This window comes from Pristis pectinata, chromosome 9 (genome assembly GCF_009764475.1).
Source record: "Pristis pectinata isolate sPriPec2 chromosome 9, sPriPec2.1.pri, whole genome shotgun sequence".
Taxonomy (NCBI): domain Eukaryota; kingdom Metazoa; phylum Chordata; class Chondrichthyes; order Rhinopristiformes; family Pristidae; genus Pristis; species Pristis pectinata.
In genome coordinates, this window is record NC_067413.1 from 10,987,366 (window position 1) to 11,009,429 (window position 22,064).

The 22,064-nt window shown below is 45.4% G+C and overlaps 1 protein-coding gene across 4 annotated transcripts in view; it reads left to right on the forward strand.

Moving 5' to 3' along the window:
- LOC127574709 (protein spire homolog 1-like) overlaps window positions 1–22,064 on the forward strand; it is a 210,604-nt gene that overhangs the window by 154,136 nt on the left and 34,404 nt on the right. For 2 of the 4 annotated variants that reach the window (XM_052023995.1, XM_052023998.1), the window contains exons 9-10: window positions 7,297–7,338; window positions 10,332–10,495. In XM_052023995.1, coding sequence (XP_051879955.1) covers window positions 7,297–7,338; window positions 10,332–10,495 — 206 coding nt within the window. The remainder of the gene's footprint in view (window positions 1–7,296; window positions 7,339–10,331; window positions 10,496–22,064) is intronic. The other 2 variants (XM_052023996.1, XM_052023999.1) reach the window with 1 other exon arrangement.

A 22,064-nucleotide genomic window follows, 5' to 3' on the forward strand; every position in this document is an offset into this window, starting at 1 on the left:
CACGCACCCACCACTCTCTGTGTAAAAAAAAACTTACCCCTGACATCCCCCTTACTCCAATCACCGTAAAATTATGCCCCCTCATGTTAGCCATTGTCGCCCTGGGAAAAAGTCTCTGACTGTCCACTCAATCTATGCCTCTTATCATCTTGTACACCTCTATCAAGTCACCTCTCATCCCCCTCCTCTCCAAAGAGAAAAGCCCTAGCTCACTCAACCTATCCTCATAAGACATGCTCTCCAATCCAGGCAGCATCCTGTTAAATCTCCTCTGCACCCTCTTTAGAGCTTCCACATCCTTCCTATAATGAGGCAACCAGAACTGAACACAATAAATTGTGGAACACAATTATTTCTGGAGTGGGACTGAATTGCTACCATTTCCAAGTTGGATTGCTCCACTCCAGAAATTCGACCATGCAATTCTGGTCGCTATTCACCCATGCAAAACTGCGATTTCCATATCAGTCGTGCATGGGTTGGTGTTGTCACCGTGAAATGCTCCTTTAGGAACAATGCTGTGGAACCTGGGGCACCTGTTACTGAACAATCTGAGATGGCAGCATCTTGAACTTCAGTGAGATCTTAAAGGCAAGTAAATTACTTCCCTACATCCTTGGGTCCTGCCCTCCTGTTCTAAAGCAAATCTTCAACACCTTCCAATTTTCAGATGAACCCCCAATCTGTGGCCACACCCAACATGGAAACAGGGCCTTTGGCCCAACCGGACCGTGCCGACCAAGATGTTCGTCTAAGCTAGTCCCATTTGCCTGCATTTGGCCCATATCCCTCTAAACCTTTCCTGTCCATGTACCTGTCCAGGTGCCTTTTTATATGTTGTTAATGCACTTGCCTCAACCACTTCCTCTGGCAGCTCATTTCATATGCACACTACCCTCTGGGTTAAAAGTTGCCCCTCGGGTTCCTATTAAATTTCTCCCCTCTCACCTTAAACCTATGCCCTTTAGTTCTTGATTCCCCAACCCTGGGAAAAAGACTGTGCATTCACCCTATCTATGCTTCTTGTGAGTATATATACCTCTATAAGGTCACCCCTCAGTCTCCTACACTCCAAAGAATAAAGTCCTTGCCTACCCAACCTCTCCCTATAACCCAGTCCCTTGAGTTCTGGCAACATCCTCATAATCTTTTCTGCACTTCTTCCAGCTTAATGGCGTCTTTCCTATAGCAAGGTAACCATAATTGAACACACTATTCCCAAATGTGGCCTCGCCAATGTCTTGTACAATTGCAACATAACCTCCCAACTTCTGTACTCAGTGCCCTGACTGATGAAGACCAGTTTGCCAGAAGCCTTTTTCACCACCCTGTCTACCTGTGATGCCACTTTCAGGGAACCATGGTCTCTCTGTTCCACAACACTGTCATGTTGTCACACTTCACTTTAATGAGGGGAACATGGTAGTTGTTAGTCTTGTTAATAAAAGAGGAAATTAATACAATAGTGAGGAAGGATATAAATTCAGAGAATCCTAATGTATAATCTGTGGGTGGGATTGTTTATAGACCCCCAACCTGTGATCTGGCATGTGATGTGGGGGGTGACTTTAAGCAAGAAATTCGAGGCACATGCAAAAAGGGTACAACGTGTGAATTTATTCTACATATAAACTGGGAAAACTAAATTGGCAATAATACTGCAAAGGAGTAATTCCTGGAGTTCATTCTTAATGGGCTTTTATTTTGGAGCAATAAACAACAGGCTGTCCTAGAGTGGGTATTCTATGATGAGAAAGGATTCATAAACAGACTTGTTGTGCTGGACCCCTTGGGGAAGAGCAACCATAACACAATAGAATTCTTTATTAAACTGAGGGGTGAGAGAGTTGATTCCAAGACTAGGGTCCAGAATCTAAATAAAGAAAAGTATGAAATGCAAGTTGGCTTTGATGTATTGGGGAATGTTATTTAAAGAGTGGACAGGCAGAGGCAAGCATTTTAAAGACTGCATGGATAAATTACAACAGTTGTATATTCCTGTCCAGGGCGAATGCAGGAGAAGTGGCTCAGATGTGCCACTAAATTGTTATTTGTTGTGTTAATTGTGTCACACAATTGTAATCTCTCTTCCTTGCATCCAACACTATCCCTGTCCTAAAGAAATCAGGGATAGTGTTAGATGCAAGGAAGAGAAATAACAATTGGCCTGAAAAATACAACAAATCTGGGGATTGGGAGCAGTTTAGAATTCAGCAAAAATAACAGATTGATTAAGAAGGGAAAATTGCATATGAAGGTAAGCTTGCAGAGAACGTTGATTGTAAAAGCTTTTATAGATATATGAAGAGAGGAGAGTTAATGAAAACAAATGTAAGTCCCTCACAGTCAGAAATGAGGCAATTTATAAGGGGGGAGCAATAAGATAACAGCAGTTAAATACATACTTTGGTGTTCTTGTCTTCACAAAGGAGGACACGGATAATTTCCCAGAACTGTTGAGAAACCTGGGGTGTGTTTGTAGGGAGATGGTATTCGGGAAATGAACGGGATTGAAGGCGGATAAATCCTCAGGGACTGCCAATCTACCTTGAATTGGTCCTATTACATTACTGATCATTCTCCAAAGTTCCATTGACTCAGGAACAGTTGTAGTGGATTGGAGGGTGGTTAATGCAACCCCACTTTTTAATCCAAGGAGATGGAGGGAAAACAGGGATTAGATACAGCATAACCAGCCATCAGAAGTAGGAAAAGTGCTAGAATCTGTTATTATAAAGGTGATAACAGGGCACTTGTAGAACATTGATAGGCTTGGACAGTCAATGTGAATTGACAAAAGGCAAATCATGCTTAACCAATCTACTAAAATGTTTTTGAAGATGTAACTTCCTCATTGGTATGGTGGTTAGTATCCCTGCCTGTCATGTGGGAGATTGGGGTTCAGTTCCCCAGTGGGTAGATGTTTATTTCTGACTAGGCACGGTGGTGTAGTGGTTAGCGTGACGCTATGACAGCACCAGTGACCCGGGTTCAATTCTGGCCACTGTCTGTAAGGAGTTTGTATGTTCTCCCTGTGTCTGCGTGGGTTTCCTCCGGGTGCTCCGGTTTCCTCCCACATTTCAAAGATATACAGTATTGGTATTGGTTTATTATTGTCACTTGTACCGAGGTACAGTGAAAAGCTTGTCTTACAAACTGATCGTACAGGTCAATTCATTACACAGTGCAGTAACATTGAGTTAGTACAGAGTGCATTGAGGTAGTACAGGTAAAAACAATAACAGTACAGAGTAAAGTGTCACAGCTACAGAGAAAGTGCAGTGCAATAAGGTGCAAGGTCACAACAGGGTAGATTGTGAGCTCAGAGTCCATCTCATCGTATAAGGGAACCGTTCAATAGTCTTATCACAGTTGGGTAGAAGCTGTCCTTAAGTCTGGTGGTACGTGCCCTCAGGTTCCTGTATCTCCTACCTGATGGAAGAGGAGATAAAAAAGAATGTCCCGGATGGGTGGGGTCTTTGATTATGCTGGCTGCTACACCAATACAACGAGAGGTAAAGACGGAGTCCGAGGAGGGGAGGCTGGTGTCTGTGATGCGCTGGGCTGTGTCCACAACTCTCTGCAGCTTCTTGCGGTCTTAGGCAGAGCAGTTGCCGTACCGAGCCGTGATACATCCAGATAGGATGCTTTCTGTAGTGCATCAGTAAAAGTTGGTGAGAGTCAAAGGGGACAAACCAAATTTCTTTAGCCCCCTGAGGAAGTAAAGGCACTGGTGAGCTTTCTTGGCCATGGCATCTACGTGATTTGACCAGGACAGGCTGTTGGTGATGTTCACTCCCAGAAAAGTGAAGCTGTCAACCCTCTCGACCTCAGCACCATTGATGTAGACAGGTGCCTGTACACCGCCCCCTTTCCTGAAGTCAATGACCAGCTCTTTAGTTTTGTTGACATTGAGGGAAAGGTTGTTGTCATGACACCATTCCACTAAGCTCTCTATCTCCTTCCTGTATTCCGACTCATTGCTGTTTGAGATACGGCCTACAACGGTGGTATCATCTGCAAACTTGTAGGTGGAGTTAGAGCAGAATCTGGCCACACAGTCATATGTGTATAGGGAGTAGAGGAGAGGGCTGAGGATGCAGCCTTGTGGGACACCAGTGTTGAGAATAATCGTGCCGGAGGTATTGCTGCCTATCCTCACTGATTGCAGTCTGTTTGTTAGAAAGTCAAGGATCCAGTTACAGAGGGAGGTGTTGAGTCCTAGGTCTTGGAGTTTGGTGACAAGCTTGCTTGGAATTATTGTATAGGGTTAGGAAGTTGTGGGCACGCTATGTTGGCGCTGGAAGTATTGGTATTGGTTTATTATTGTCACTTGTACTGAGGTACAGTGAAAAACTTGTCTTACAAACCGATCTTACAGGTCAATTCATTACACAGTGCAGTTACATCAAGTTAGTACAGAGTACATTGATGTAGTACAGGTAAAAACAATAACGGTACAGAGTAAAGTGTCACAGCTACAGAGAAAGTGCAGTGCAATAAGGTGCAAGGTAACAACAAGGTAGATCATGAGGTCATAGGTCATAGTCCATCTCATCCTATAAGGGAACTGTTCAATAGTCTTATCACAGTGGGGTAGAAGCTGTCCTTAAGCCTGGTGGTACGTGCCCTCAGGCTCCTGTATCTTCTACCCGATGGAAGGGGATGCAAGTGTGGCGACACTTGCAGGCTGCCCCCAAAACACTATGCAAAAGGTGTATTTTGATGTACATGTGACTAATAAAGATATCTTATCTTAACTAACAGAATAGATGAGGGAATACCAGCAGATCTGGTGTATTTGGATTTTGAGATGGCTTGTGATAAGGTCTCACATAAGAGATTAGTGCACAGAATTAAAGCACATGGGGTGGGTGGTAGTTTACCGACATGATAGAGAACTGGTTAGCAGACAGGAAACAAAGAATAAGAATAAACAGATCCTTTTCTGACTAGCGGGTAGTGATGGGTGGGCTACTGCAGGGATCAGTGCTTGGACCCCAACTATTGATGCTAAGTATTAATGGTTTAGATGAGGGATTAAATGTAATGTATCCAGATTTGCAGATGACACAAAGCTCGATGGGTGTCTGAGCTGTGAAGGGGATGCAGAGAAGCTTCATTGTGATTTGGACAAGTTGAGTGAGTGGGCAGATAAGATTTCTTTATTAGTCACATGTACATCGAAACACACAGTGAAATGCATCTTTTGTGTAGAGTGTTCTGGGGGCAGCCCGCAAGTGTCGTCACGCTTCCGGTGCCAACATGGCATGCCCACAACTTCCTAACCTGCACGTCTTTGGAATGTGGAGGAAACTGGAGCACCCGGAGGAAACCCACGCAGACATGGGGAGAACGTACAAGGTCCTTACAGAGAGTGGCCGGAATTGAACCCGGGTCGCTGGCGCTGTAAAGCGTTAGGCTAACTGCTACACTACCGTGCCTGCCCACGTGATATAATGTGGATAAATGTGAGGTTATCCACTGTGGTGGCAAAAACTGGAAGACAAACCATTGTCTGAATGGCAATAGATTGGGGAAAGGGGAGGTGCAATGAGACCTGGGTGTCATATTGAGGATTTAAGTACAGGACCAGGGATGTCTTACTGCAGTTGCCCAGGGTCAGGGTGAGACCACAGTATTGTGTGCAATTCTGATCTCCTTATCTGAGAAAGGACGTTCTTGCTATGGAGGGAGTGCAGCGATGTTTCATCAGACTGATTCCTGGGATGGCAAGCCTGTCTTAATGAAGAGACATTTGGTTCAATCAGGCTTTGACCAGAGTTGAGAAGAACGAGAGGGGATATCACAGAATTTTGCAGATTTCTAACAGGACTGTTCAGACTCGATGCAGGAAGGATGTTCCTGATGGTGGGGGAGTCCAGAAGTAAGGGTCACAGTCTAAGGATAAGGGTATGTCATATTGGTCTGAGATGAGGAGAAATTTCGTCTTCCAGAGAATGGTCAACCTGTGGCATTCTCTACCTCAGAAAACAAATGAAGCCAAATCATTAAATATATTCAAAGTGTTAGATTGTTAGTTCTTAGGGTAGAGGAATCAGGGGACGTGAGAAGGAAGCTGGCGCGTGTCCTACATTTAGATGATCAGCCAGGTCATATTGAATGGCCTACTCCTGCTCTTAACTTCTGTGATGAGAGGAATGAGTGGGGGAATTTGGATTATCATTTCTACTCCCCCAATCCTTCAGCCATGCTAGATTTGCCGAGGACTTCAATAGCTGAGTCATAACGATTCGGAGGATCATATTCAGTCTGAGCCAGGTAAGTTGATCATGAGCTCGTCAGCACACTGTATTGACTGGGCTGTCCATGCCAATGTCTGTGCATGTGCCCCAGCTGGAGGAGACTACACGTAAACAGGGCAAGGATAAAGTTGATCTTGTTTGAACAGTGGGAAGACCAAAGCCCGTAGTTTCTGCTGCAAGCTGTTTGCTGGTCGCCAACTCCATTCCTCTGTCTGTCCTCTGAGGTTGAACCAGACTGATTAATACCCTGAGGGCCTGTTTGTCCCTGGCTTAGTCCATGACCCAGGTTTTGCCAGCATTTCCCTACGTGTCTGGAGCTTCCCTTCACACTTACTCAAATGTGGAAGTCCTGAACTTTCCTTCGATTGGGCTCCAGTGTGGAACTCTTCATGCAGTCCATTGTGGAAGGGTGAAGTTGGAGGGGTTCAAGGCAAGTCAAATCGAGTTTATTTCATGTGCACAAGTACGGTGAGGTTGCAGGTACAATGAAAAACTTGCTTCAGCAGCATCACAGGCACGTAGGTACAGACAACACACACAATATAAATTATACATTGTGTTTACAAGACAGTGAAGAGAGAGAGTAAAAAGAGTGCAAAAAAAAAAGGACACATCAGAGATAAGTCCACAGTCGTGCAAGAGGAGGTCCGTAGTGTTCCGTTGCTGAGCTAGGGTTTAGGGGTGTGCAGGTCAGTTCAGGACCGATGGTTGTAGCAAAGTAGCTGTTCCTGAACCTGGTGGTGTGGGACTTCAGGCTTCTGTACCTCCTGCCTGACGGTAGTAGCAAGGAGAGGGCATGACCGGGATGGTGGGGATCCTTGATGATAGGTTCTCTGCCAGCTACAGTAGGGAATCTGCTAGATTAGATCTCAGTGCCTGGAGTTCTTCACCATTTCCAAATAAATATGGAGTTATGCTCAGTGTACTTGACCTCTTTCTGTACATTGTTGCAACTATGAAGTGTTAAATGACGAAGATAACCCCTGTAATTTTACTGTTCTTCCTAACCATCCAATTGTTTTTCTTACAGTAAGGAGACCACTTAGCATATCTCACAGTTTTGACTGGTCAGGTAAAGGCGGCTTCCCTACCTGACGTCTGCAGCTTATTGTCACGTTTTGCTTCTGCTTTTTGCACCTCTCACTTCATTGTTCTTTTGGTCATTCTCAGCTCTATGGGTTAATTTTGTGCTGTGTTGCTGTGTGACATGCTTGATGCAGGGGCTTTGATGGTGTCTCTTCAATATCTGTGACGTTGGGGGTGCTTTCAGCTGATGATGCCTAATGTAAATGGAGTCGAAAGCGACTGAAAATGGTAGAATGTGGAACTCAAATTTATTCATTTATTTTGATGTGGCCCGTCCCTGACTGGGTTTGAGAAGGCGATGGCAAGCATCTTCCTTTAAATCACAGCAACCCTTCTGGTGAAGGTGCTCCCTCTGTGATACTGGGGGAGAGTTCCAGGATTTAGATCCTACAATGAGAAAGGAACGGCGATATATTTCCAAGTCAGGATGGTGTGCGACTTGGAGCTGGTGGTGTTCCCTTGTTTCTGCTGCCATTGTGGGTGTTGGGTACAGTAGGTGCTGTTGAAAGAGTTCAGCTACCAGGACAGAGCCAAATGTCACCATAGCTGAGGGACCTAATGTCACCGGGAATTGGCATAAATCCTCAGAGTTCTAGGGATTTCTATACAAAGCAGGAATTAGGGCTATAACGGGAAATTCCCTGTGAGTGAATGAGTAAGCGTGGAATTAGAAATTAACCTTTTGGTGGTTCTTGCATTCTAGCCCCATCCCTTCCAATGTAGACTTATGGGCCTAAAGGCCTTTTCTGATAAGAATCTACACCTAAATTGTGCATAATTTAAACAAAAATAATATCTAAGGAGACCAAAGTATAAAGTTAAGTCCACACCTGATGTATCACTGCAGTTCATCTGTCCAGTGTATCTTTGGTAATGTTTCTGCTCTATTGGATAAGGAGATGTGTTAACGTGCAGAACATTATGGGACAGGTTGGAGCTAGTGAGCCTAAGTTAAAGTAGGGAACAGGAAGGAGGTCTTGACCTTACACCACAATGTAGGACAGGTAACGGAGAGCGAGCAACCAGACTTATTTCATTGCCAGTTTCCATTTCTTGATGGAATATGGGAAATGGGGAGGATATTTGCCCCTTTCACAGTATCGCCTCCTAGTATACTTTCCAGAGGAGATCACAGGATAGAGATCAGCTCGGAGACTGATGTTATTGTCCTTCCATACCCACATAAAGCCTGAAGCTATTTCTGATACCCTTGCACAAACTGTGGTATCTAATCTAGAAGCTCTAGTCTGTATAAGCCAGTACTGTTTGTACTGGGCACTACCATTGACTCATAAGCCCATAGGGAGGTTACATACTTTTTAGTGAATTGGCTGTAGTGTGTCTATACTTGTTTATTGTTGAGTTGCTTTATTTTTCATTATTAATGTTATTTAAATGGATTTCCAAGATTTTTCTTCCAGTTGTCCCCATGATTTCTCTCTCGCCCTTTGTGCCTTGTTCAGAGGGTATGTGGGATTCCTTTCCTACAGCCAGTGCCAACGCACAGTTGCCCTGCAGTTGGAATGGGCATGAATCTGATTTTAGGAACATAAGGAACAGAAGCAGGAGTAGGCCACTCGGCCCTTTGAGCCTGCTCTACCACTCAATGAGATCATGGCAGACCTTTTACCTCAGTGACACTTTCCTGCACTGACCCTATATCCCTCAATTTCCTTAGTATTTTGAGGATAAAGCAACTCCATTTTTGCTAAGGGTCCAGCCGAGTTGGAAACTGAACGTAGAGAGATTATGTTAAAATGCCTCAGGAATAAATTGGGGACACCTGCATCCCATTCCGCTGTAGAGACTGGAACACGTAGCGCCCACTTAATATATTTTTAAAAATCACACGTAATATGTGTTCTGCGGGTATTTTAACCATTTACAACATTTCATTGGAAGTGTCGCCCCAAAACTGGACCAGGCATTTCTGATTATGAGTAACCTGGGTGTGCTGTCATTTATCCAGAGTCGGTGGTACTGCTGATGAAGTTAACAGCATGAGCAGCATTCCCTTCTGTCAGAAGTTTGATCTGAAAATTGTGATCTGTGACCTTTGTTTTTGCCTCGCAAGTAATTCAGAACGTCATTTTTCCGGCTGGAAACTCCAGCACAATCATTTCACCATGCTGCACTCTTATGCACAGGCATCACTCTTAAAGATCACAGCACCTCTGTACTATGTACTACGGAGGAGGTGCTGGGACCACTGGCACTGTGATGATGTACTTGCAAGGGTTGTGAGCCAGATCACTGGGGCAGGGGGAGTGTTTACACTCTCATTGCAGAGGGCCTTGTTCCCCCTTCCCCCCCCCCCCATCCTTCCTTCAACCTCCACCTTTTTGCCCTCTTTGACCCCCTCACCCCCTCTTTAACCCCCCCCCTCTTTAGCCTCCCTCACTCCCTCTTTAATCCTCCTCCTCCCTCCCAATACCTGCTCTTACCCCTTCACCTCAGTTAAATCAGGTTGGACCCAAAGGTTAACGTGGGGAAGTTGACGCATTGCCTGAGGAATGGCTATGGTGACATCATAAAGCGACTGTCTGTAGGTGACGCTTTACTAACGCATTGTAGACAGCATTAGAAGTCGTCTAACAAACTTTATGTAATTGAATTGGAGTGCAGAGTTTGGTTTGATCCATGATTAGTGTTGCCACTTTGCCAGGTTTGTACCTTGAACAGAACCCATTCCGAAGGTCAAAGTCTCGAAACTCCTGTTCATCCATCATGTACCAAGCCCACGTTAGTAAGAAATACAGCACAAGAATAGAAAAGGTGCACTTAAAACCTGGCTGAGTGCTGTTGGGTTCACACTTTGCGGTTTCACAGTAATTCACTCAGAGCCAAATTGTTCCAAAACCAGGCAGGTGGCAACTCTAACCTTGTTGCTTTGGGTGTAGCTGCCTTGAGCAGCAGAGAAGGACTCCGGCAAACCGGTGTCAACGCAGGACCTTTCAATCACTTCTTCTCTATTTACAGATGTGGCGACCCCAGAGAGGAACAGAAAGGACCTGTCCCCTCTTGTGGCCAATGGCACAGTTATGTCCCAAACTACGGAAAGCGACCCGTGCGCCATACAAGTCCAGAGAAGGAAACTGCTGAAGGCACCTACGCTGGCTGAGATAGACAGCTCCGACTCTGAGGTAAAGGGAAAGCTGTTGCTGGATGCAATCTTTATTCCATTGTTTGTCTTTAAATTATTGCGGTATTTGTGTCTGTGTCTAATATATTGTGCATGTGCACACGTACCTTTTGTGTAAACTTGTTTGTAAACTGGTTTCCTTCCTTGTGGTAGGTCAGTCTGCATCAGGCCTGGGTTAGAAACGTCTGACCTCAAACCAAACCAAACCTGGCCCATACGTGGATGGGGCACTGGGTCGTTTCTGGAGGAGAGATGGGCACTGTGAGGTCCCTCCACCTGAGGAGCAATGCTCCCATGATACAAAGCGCATTGCAGCATCTAAGGTTACCAGCAGGTTCAAGAACAGCTACTCCCCTTCAACCATTCCGTTCTTGAACCAACCTGCACAACCTTAATCACTACCTCAGTATAGCAAGACTTTGACCACTTTGCACTACAATGGACTTTTTTTGTTTTAATTGTGTTCTCGTATAATTTTGTGTAATTTATGTTTTTCTTGTGAGTGTTGTGTATCTGATGCTATGTGCCTGTGATGCTGCTACATCACAGTTTTCGATATTCTCAGCCAGGTGTCGTGGTCCACGTAGGGACCAATGATGTGGATAGGAAAGAGGAGGAGGTCCTGTAAAGAGAGTTTAGGGAATTAGGTGCAAAGTTGAAGGACAGGACCTCCAAGGTTGCAATCTCAGGATTGCTACCCATGCCACGAGCTAGTGAGGCTAGAAATAGGAGGATCATGCAGCTAAATATGTGGCTAAGGAATTGGTGCAGGAGGGAGGGCTTCATGTTTCTAGACAACTGGGCTTTGTTCCAGGGAAGGTGGGACCTGTTCCAACAGGACGGTTTGCACCTGAACTGGAGGGGGACTAATGTTCTTGCGGGTAGGTTTGCTAGTGCTGCTCCGGGGGGGTTTAAACTAGATTTGCAGGGGGAGGGGAACCAGAGTGTTAGAGCAGATAGTGAGGTGGAGGAGGAAAAAGGTCATGCGAGGACTGCAAGTATCGACAGAAATCAAAAGTTTGTACGTGATAGAAATGTTCTCAGGTGCATCTATTTCAATGCAAGAAGTATTGTGGGTAAGGAAGATGAGTTTAGGGCGTGGATTGGCAAGTGGGATTACGACAGTATTGCTATTAGTGAGACTTGGTTGCAGGAGGGGCAGGACTGGCAGCTTAATATTCCAGGGTTCCGTTGTTTCAGACGTGATAGAGGGGGAGGGATGAAAGGGGTAGGAGTGGCATTACCAGTCAGGGAAAATATCACAGCTGTGCGTAGCCAGGACAGCCTGGAGGGCTCGTCTACTGAGGCCATATGGGTGGAGCCGAGGAATAGGAAAGGTGTGGCCACACTAATAGGTTTGTATTATAGACCGCCCAATAGTCAGAGAGAATTGGAGGAACAAATCTGTAGTGAGATAGCAGACCGATGTAAGAAACAGAAAGTCGTAATAGTAGGGGATTTTAACTTTCCACATATTGACTGGGACTCTCACACTGTGAAAGGGCTGGATGGCTTGGAATTTGTCAAATGTGTTCGGGAAAGTTTTCTAAATCAATATGTAGAGGGACCAACGAGAGAGAATGCAATACTTGATCTCCTATTAGGGAACCAAGCAGGTCAGGTGACAGAAGTATGTGCAGGTGAGCATTTTGGGTCCAGTGACCATAATGTCATTAGTTTCAAGTTAATTATGGATAAGGACAGGTCTGGTCCTCGGGTTGAGGTTCTAAATTGGAGAAAAGCCAATTTTGTGGAAATGAGAAAGGATCTAGGAAGAGTGGATTGGGATAAGTTGTTTTCTGGCAAGGATGTGCTCAGTAAGTGGAAGGCCTTCAAAGGCGAACTTTTAAGAGTGCAGAGTTTGCATGTTCCTGCCAGGATTAAAGGCAAAGTTAACAAGCATAGGGAACCTTGGTTTTCAAGGGATATTGGCAATCTGGTTAAGAAAAAGAGAGAGGTGTATAGCAGGTATAGGCAACTAGGAACAAATGAGGTACTTGAAGAGTATAGAAAAAGTAAGAAAATACTAAAAAAAAAAGGAAATCGGGAAGGCAAAAAGAAGACATGAGGTTGCTTTGGCAGATAATGTGAAGGTAAACCCGAAGGGTTTCTACAAGTATATGAAGAGTAAAAGGATAGTAAGGGTCAAAATTGGTCCCCTAGAAGATTAGAGTGGTCGTCTATGTGTGGAGCCTCAGGAGATGGAGGAGATCTTAAACAGTTTTTTTACATCAGTATTTACTCAGGAAACTGGCATAGTGGATATGGAAGGAAGGGAAACAGGCAATAGTGTCATGGAACATATAGAGATTAAAGAGGAGGAGGTGCTTGCTGCTTTACAGCAAATAAAGGTAGATAAATCCCCCGGGCCTGATAAGATATTTCCTCGGACATTGAGAGAGACTAGTATAGAAATTGCAGGGGCCCTGGCAGATATATTTAAAATGTCCTTAGCCATGGGTGTGGTGCCGGAGGACCGGAGGGTAGCTCATGTAGTTCCGTTGTTTAAGAAAGGATCTAAAAGTAAACCAGGTAATTACAGGCCAGTGAGCCTGACATCAGTGGTGGGTAAATTATTGGAAGGTGTTCTGAGAGATCGGATATACAAGTATTTGGACAGCCAAGGGCTGATTAAGGATAGTCAGCATGGCTTTGTGTGTGGTAGATCGTGTTTAACGAATCTTGTAGAGTTTTTCGAGGAGGTTACCAAGAAAGTAGATGAAGGAAAGGCTGTGGATGTTGTCTACATGGACTTTAGTAAGGCCTTTGACAAGGTCCCACATGGGAGGTTAGTTCAGAAGGTTCAGATGCTAGGTATCCATGGAAAGGTTGTAAACTGGATTCGAAATTAGCTGTGTGGGAGAAGACAGAGAGTGGTAGTGGATGATTGTTTCTCAGACTGGAGGCCTGTGACTAGTGGTGTGCCTCAGGGATCTGTGTTGGGGCCATTGTTGTTTGTTGTATATATCAATGATCTAGACGATAATGTGGTAAATTAGATTAGTAAATTTGCGGATGACACTAAGATTGGAGGTGTAGTGGACAGCGAGGAAGGCTTTCAAAGCTTGGAGAGGGATCTGAACCAACTGGAAGAATGGGCCATAAAATGGCAGATGGAATTTAATGCAGACAAGTGTGAGGTGTTGCATTTTGGAAGGACAAATCAAGGTAGGACATACACAGTAAATGGTAGGGCACTGAGGAGTGCGGAGGAACAAAGGGATCTGGGAGTTCGGATACATAATTCCCTGAAAGTGGCGTTGCAGGTAGACAGGGTTGTAAAGAAGGCTTTTGGCATCCTGGCATTCTTAAATCAAAGTATTGAGTATAGGAGCTGGGATGTTATGGTGAGGTTGTATAAGACATTGGTGAGGCCAAATTTGGAGTATTGTGTGCAGTTCTGGTCACCTAACTATAGGAAGGATATTTGTAAGATTGAAAGAGTGCAGAGGAGATTTACTAGAATGTTGCCGGGTCTTCAGGAGTTGAGTTACAGGGAAAGATTGAACAGGTTAGGACTTTATTCCTTGGAGCGCAGAAGAATGAGGGGAGATTTGATAGAGGTTTACAAAATTACGAGGGGTATAGACAGAGTTAATGCGAGTAGGCTCTTTCCACCTAGATTAGGAGAGATAAGTACGAGAGGACATGGCTTTAGGGTGAAAGGGGAAAGGTTTAGGGGGAATATTAGGGGGAACTTCTTCACTCAAAGAGTGGTGGGAGTGTGGAAGGGGCTGCCATCTGATGTAGTAACTGCGGGCTCACTCTTGAGTTTTAAGAATAAATTGGATAGATACCTGGACGGGAAAGGTCTGGAGGGTTATGGACTGGGTGCAGGTAAATGGGACTAGCGGAATACCGTTTCGGCACAGACTGGAAGGGCTGAATGGCCTGTTTTCTGTGCTGTAGTGTTCTATGGTTCTAAGTAAGTTTATCATTGCACCTGTACATACATGTACTTGTGCATATGACAATAAACTTGACTATGATATTTACAGCAGAGTAGATTCAGTACTGAATTGAGCAGTAGGTTCAGATTCAGATTAGTTCATTGTCATATACACCAGGTTGCAATGAAATTATTTGCTCACATGAATCTCAGAGTAAACAATATACATGGTGATAATAAATACAAGAAGAGCACTAAACAGTAGAATGATGCAAAGATTGTAGTGACAGTGTCCACAGTGGTGACAGTATCCACAAAATGAACCTGCCCTCCCCAATATTGTACTTAGGAAATAGAATACAGCACAGGAACAGGCCCTTCGGCCCACCAAGTCTGTGCCGACCATGATGCCAATTCAAGCTGCACATCTGCTTGTACCCATCCGTTCCCTGCCTATTCATGTGTCTGTCTAACTGCCTCTTAAAACATTGCTACTGTATCTGCTTCCACCAACCTCCCCTGGCAGTAATTTCCAGGCACCTACCACTTGCTCTGTTTAAAATAAACTTGCCAGGTAAATCTCCTTTAAACTTCTTCCCCCTCTCACATTAAATTTACGCCCTCTAGTATTTGACATATTCACCCTGGGGAAAACGACTCTGACTGTCTACCTTATCAGCGCCTCTCATAGTCTTATAAACCTCTATCAGGTCTCCCCTCAGCCCTCCGATGCTCCAGAGGAAACAACCCAAGTTTGTCCAACCTCTCCTTGTAGTGAAGGGAGTAACTGGGTGTTTGTGAGTGGGTAAAGGAATAGAAAGGTGTTCCCATGGCTTGAGATGAGGCAGAGTGGAAGGTGTCTTGTGAAACATCAGTGTTGGGCTGAATGACTTGTTCCTGGGCTGTAGTTTCAATGTCTTCTTGGGCAGTCCTTTGGAATTGAGGGTGACTTACTTCTACTCTGATTATGTGTTTTCTGAGGTGGCTGGTGGGAACCCCAGGCTGCTACAGGTGGGTCAGGTGATGGCCGATGTACTTTGTAACGTGGTGTTCTCCTTACACAAGGCCTCTGTATGCTCCCAGTTCATGGCCTTGAGGTTCTCTACGCCGCCCTGAATGCTCCTTCCTTGGTTTAAGCAGTTATGGGTGAGAGGTTCCGAGGATTCAGTGGGGATGTTGCATTTCTTCAAGGAAGTTTTGAACAACACCTTAAATTTTTTCTTCTGTCCACTTGGTAATCTTTTCCTGTGACAACATGAAATAGAGTGTCTCATTTGGGAGTCCGGTGTTGTGCTGGTGAATGAAGTGACCTACCTAAAGTAGCCTCAATGCTGGGGACATTGGCCTGGGGAAGGATGCTAACCCTTCCAGTGACTTTGGAGGATTTTGCAGAGACGGCATTGGTGGTATCTTTCCAGTGCCTTGAAATGTATAACACTGGGGTATAGTGGTGGCTCAGGTGTGTCACTGTTTGACACTGGGGTACAGTACTAGTGGGCACAGTTGTGTCACTGTATGACACTGGGGTACAGTACTGTTGGCTTGGGTGTGTCACTGTATGATACTGGGGTACAGTGGTGGTGGGCTCAGGTGTGTCAGTGTATGACACGGGTACAGTCCTGATGGGCATGGGTGTGTCAGTGTATGACACCGGGGTACAGTCCTGATGGGCATGGGTGTGACTCTGTATGACACTGGGGTACAGTCCTGATGGGCACGGGTGTGTCAGTGTATGACACTGGGGTACAGTCCTGATGGGCACAGGTGTGTCAGTGTATGACACTGGGGTACAGTCCTGGTAGGCACAAAAACATAAGAAATCAGAGCCATTTGATCCCTTGAGCCTGCTTTACCAATACGATCCCCTACTTGGATTCCAATCCCCATACCATTGGACAGTGAAATCCTGCTGAATTTGTCTGGGTTTGATGCAGATTAAAGAATACAATTTAATCCACTTTGTGTGATGTTGGTGAATTTTCAGCAGTTTATGATTTTCAAGTTCCTGCATGATAGTTGTTGACTGAACATTTGTATTCCAGGATGGACCGTAAAATAGTTCCTGAGTCATTCACTGCCTGTAATAGATTGAATAGTGCTGCTCACTGTGAGGGAGCCCTCAAGGCACCTTGTGTCTGTTTTCAGTGAAAGGCAGCACTTTGAGGGAACTTGTGCTCTGATCATCTGATGTTCCCTGGCAAACGCTGTGCTTTAGTGACACTGATTCAGAGTGGGAGGGTCCAGTTTTGGACAATTTGCCCCTCCCCCACCCCCAAAAACTTTCCTGGACGCCATCCCTTGTTATAGCCACAGTGCACAGCGTGTGGCCCGTGGATAGGTCACAAGAGTCATACAGAATGGAAACGGGCCCTTCAGCCCAACTTGTCTGAGCCAGCCAGGATGCCCATCAAGCTAGTCGCATTTGCCCGCGGTTGACCCATAACCTTTCCTATCCCTCTAGTTCTTGATTCCCCAACTCGGGGGGGATAAAGCCTGTGTGTGCATTCACCCTGTCTATGCCCCTCATGATTTTATACACCTCTATAAGATCATCCCTCAGTCTCCTACATTTCAAGGAATAAAGTGCTATCTTGCCCAACCCTTCCCTATAACCCAGTCCCTCGAGTCCTGGCAACATCCTCAGAAATCTTTTCTGCGCTCTTTCCAGCTTAATAGAAACTTTCTTATAGCAGGGTGACCCAAAACTGAACACAATACGCGGCCTCACCAACGTCTTGTAGAACTGCAACATAACATCCCAACTTCTATACTCAGTGCCCTGACTGATGAAGGCCAGTGTACCAAAAGCCTTCACCACCCTGTTAACCTGTGACGTCGCCTTCAAGGAACTATGTACTTGTACTTGTACTTCTAGGTCGCTCTGTTCTACAGCACTCTCCAGGGCCCTACTGTTCACTATGAAAGTCCTACCCTGGTTTGAATTCCTTAAATGCAACACCTCGCAATTATCTGAATTAAACTCCATTTGCCATTCCTCAGCCCACTTACCCAGCTGATCAAGATCCCGCTGTAATTCCTGATAACTATCTTCACTCTTCACGACACCTCTTATTTTAGAGTCACCTGCAAACTTACTAACCATGCCTTGTACATTCTCATCCAAATCATTGATATAGATGACAAATAGCAATGGGCCCAGCACCAAGCCCCGGGGAACACCACTGGTCACAGGCCTCTAGTCCGAAAAACAACCTTCCACCATCACCCTCTGCTTCCTACCACCAAGCCAACTGTATATCCATGTGATCTAACCTGTCCAGCCTGAGAGGAACCCTCCTGTCCAGTCTGGGGCTCTCCAGTGGTCTCGGTAATCCCCAGCAGCCCGTGGTGTAAGGGAGATGGGAACTGGGAGATACGTGGTGGTGGTTGCAGGTAGAGACCCGAGGTAGGACTCTTCTGTTCACTGAGACTGGAGACCAGGGACCCAGTGATGAGCAGCCCAAGGACCATGTGATCTTCTGGCCCCAAGTCCAGATCCAAGACCATACCTAACTCTTGATGCAAGTGTACACACTGACAGGCACAGGTCTGTCACTAGCACTGGGATTCACTACTGGTGGGCACCAGTCTGTTGCTGTATAACAGAGGAATGGTAGTGATCGGCACAGGTCTGTCACTGTTTGACACTGGAATACTATAAGATATAGGAGCAGAATTAGGCCATTCGGCCCATTGACTTTTCCACCATTCAATCATGGCTGATGTTTTTTTTCTCTCTCTCTCAAACTCATTCTCCCGCCACCTCCCCGTAACCCTTAATCACCTTACCAATCAAGAACTTGCCTTCATCGGTCAGAGCATCGAGTTTAAGGGTGAGGAAGTCGTGTTGCCACTGTATAAAACTTTGGTTTTATACAGGCCACATTTGGTGTGTGCAGTTCTGGTTGCCCCGTTACAGGAAAGACGTAGAGACTCTGGAGAGGATGCAGAAGAGGTTCACGAGGATGCTGCATGGATTAGAGGGTATGAGCTATAAGGAGAGGTTGGACAAGCTTGGATTGTTTTCTTCAGAGTGACAGAGGCTGTGGGGAGACCTGATGGAAATTTATAAAATAATGAGGGGCATCTCCCACAATAGAAAAATAGGGGGCTATGTGGGACGGAAGGGTTAGATAGATCTCAGAGCAGGATAAAATGTCGGCATAACATTGTGGGCCAAAGGGCCTGTACTGTGCTGTAGTGTTTTATGTTCAGTAGAAATGTCAAGTACTAGAGGACGTAGCTTTAAGGTGAGAGGGCAGAAATTTAAAGGGGATGTGCTGAGTAAGTTTTTTTACACAGAGAGTGGTAGGTGCCTGGAACGAGCTGTCAGGGGTGGTGGTGGTGGAAGCAGATTCGATATACAGGCAGGGAATGGAGGGGTATTGACCATGTGCAGGCAGGAAGGTTTAGTTAAATTTGAGATCGAAGAGCCTGCTCCTGTACTGTTCCATGTTCTGTCGGTTGATCAACTGAGCTGTTCAGTGTGCACTGTTGGGAAAAGGGGAGGTCAGTGAATTGAGATTCAGACCACAATCTTGTGGATTCAGTTCCACTTGCATCTTGGATGTAAATGGGACCGTTCTCTGAGCTGCAATGTTGTTGGTCTCTTTGTCGGAATTTGTGATTAAAGTGATCGTTCCCATTGGTTAGCAGCAGAGTTCCCACCTTTCCATTGGCTGTTTTTCCAGCATAAGGACACACAGGGCCTTTCATTGCATTCTATGGTGTGCAAATACTTGACTCGTACACTTACGGTTCCTCGTTACAGCTTGGTGGAGGCACTCTGATAACTCATTGTATCGTTAAAAGGCATTACAATTTATTTCATTTATTATTGTTATTATTACTCAAATTATAATTGTTGTTATTATTCTTTGGAGAGAAGGAGGATGAGAGGGGACTTGATAGAGGTGGACAAGATGATAAGAGGCGCAGATCGAGTGGACAGTCAGAGACTTTTTCCCAGGGCGACAATGGCTAACACGAGGGGGCATGATTTTAAGGTGATTGGAGGAAGGTGTGAGGGGGATGTCAGGGGTAAGTTTTTTTTACACAGAGAGTGGTGGGTGCGTGGAACACACTGCCTGCAGAGGTTGTGGGGGCAGATACATTAGGGACATTTAAGACACTCTTATATAGGCACATGAATGATAGAAAAATAGGGGGCTATGTGGGAGGGAAGGGTTAGATCGATCTTAGAGCAGGATAAAACGTCGGCACAACATTGTGGGCCTGTACTGTGCTGTAGTGTTCTATGTTCAACACTGTAAGGAAAATGACTGGAAGTCAAGTCCACCCACTAGGGGGGCAGCAGGATAGTGATGGTGCAAAGGGCAACATGGGGATTATTGCCCCGATATATCAAATTCAACTGTAATCAAGGACCAGGGCCACATAGGATAGAGCAGCATGGAAGCAGGTCCTTTGGACCAACTAGTCTATGCCGACCAAACGAGTGTCCACTTGCCTGCATTTGGCCCTCATCCCTCTAAACCCCTCCTATCCATGTATTTCTCCAAATGTCTTTTGAATGTTGTTGCTGTACCTGCCTCGACCACTTTCTCTGGCAGTTCCTTCCACATCCGCACCACGCTCTGCATGAAGGAGTTGCCCATCAAGTCTCTCTTAAATCTTTCACCTCTCGCCTTAAACCTATGCCCTCTAGCTTTAAGTTCCCCTTCCCCGGAGAAAAAGACCTTGTGCGTTCAGCCTATCTATGCCCCCTCACGGTTTTATACACCCCCATAAGGTCGCCCCTCTGTGTCTCCTACGTTCCAAGGAATAAAATCCTAGTCTGCCCACCCTCTCTCTATGACTCAGGCCCTTGAGTCCTGGCAACATCCTCGTAAATCTTCTCTGCACTCTTTCCAGTTTAATGATGTCTTTCCTGTAACAGGGCGACCAAAACTGTACACGTCATTGCAACAGACATGGTACTTCTGTGTCGTGGTTTGGATTAGAGAGGTGGGGTTGAGGGGCAGGAGATGTGAGAGGACTAGCATTTGTTTTGGGGGCTGCAGCCAGTATAGGATGAACAGTGGGGTGGGCAGAGGAGGGAGATATTGGCAATAGTGGAGGGGATGGGCGGGTGGTGGGGTGCTGGCACTTTGTTCTTGGGGGATTCGGTTTGGGAGGGGAATATGGTTGGCAGCCACTGGGGGTGGGGCTAATTTACTTGCCTGCAGCCCTCCCAGTTTGATGCTGTGTTGGAAAGATCTTGTTATACTGCCATTACCCAACTTTGGGTTTTTCACTGTATCTTAATGCATGTGACAATAATAAACCAATTAGCTCTGATACTCCAGATGGATTCACCCATTGCAACTTCAGAGCATCCCTTAGAAAGCAGCGGAAATCTGTGCCTAGAAATTTCTCCCCATTCGTAATGCTAAATGTTCTAGATAATGGTGACTGTCCATTCCATTTCACTTCCCAAATCCTATTCCATTGAATTCTATATGTGTCGGGATGCTCCACATTAGGTGATAGCAAACAGCCAGAGAGAAAGGTCCAGTGGTACAGTCAGAAGGTGTTTCCTTCAGGAGACAAAGACCATGTCAGTTTTACAATGGCCATTGGTATTGGTTTATTATTGTCACTTGTATTGAGGTAGTACAGGGTAAAAACAATAACAGAATACAGAGTAAAGTGTCATAGCTACAGGGAAGTGCATTGCAGCTAGACAATAAGGTGTAAGGTCATTACAAGGTAGATCATGAGGTCAGAGTCCGTCTCATCGTATAAGGGAACCGTTCAATAGTCTAATCACAGTGGGATAGAAGCTGTCCTTGAGCCTGGTGGTATTTGCTCTCAGTATCTTCTGCCTGATGGGAGAGGAGAGAAGAGAGAATGACCCGGGTGGGTGGGGTCTTTGATTATGCTGGCTGCTTCGCCAAGGCAGCGAGAGGTATAGACAGAGTCCATGGAGAGGAGGCTGGTTTCCGTGACGTGCTAGGCTGTATCCACAACTCTCTGCAGTTTCTTGCGGTCCTGGACAGAGCAGTTGCATTACCGAGCCGTGATAGAACCAGAGAAGTTTATAGGGCAGGTGACGATTGTTATGTCTATACTATTCCTGATCTTCACCGAGCAAACCAGAACCAATCACACTGCTCTGCTCTCTACCCATTAAAGAGTCAACACCCAAAGTGTAACCCATCTTTTCTGTTTACAGATGTCGGCATTTCTTGAATTTCCTCCATAGGCATTTCCTCCTTGCCTATGCGTTGTTTCTAGTCTTATGCTAGAGTTGTACAGCACAGAAACAGGCCCTTCAGCCCACTGAGTCAATGCTGACCTCATTGCCCACCTACACTAATCCCATTTCCTCACATTAGGACCATATCGTTCTATGCCTTGCCTATTCGAGTGTCAGTCTCAGTGCCTCTTAAACATAGTGATTGTATCCGATTCCTCCACTGGCAGCGAGTTCCAGAGATCAACCACTCTCTGAGTTTAAAAAAAATCCCTCAGATCCCCTTTAAAACTCCTCACCTTGAATCTATACCCTCTTGTTTTTGATACCCCTATCAGTGGAAAAAGTTTTTGACGATCCATAGTATCTATACCGCTTATTTTGTATACTGTACCTTTTATCAGGTCACCTCTCAGCCTCCTTCACTCCAGGGAAAACGAGCCCAGCATATCCAATTTCTCCCCATAACTAAACTTCTTCAAC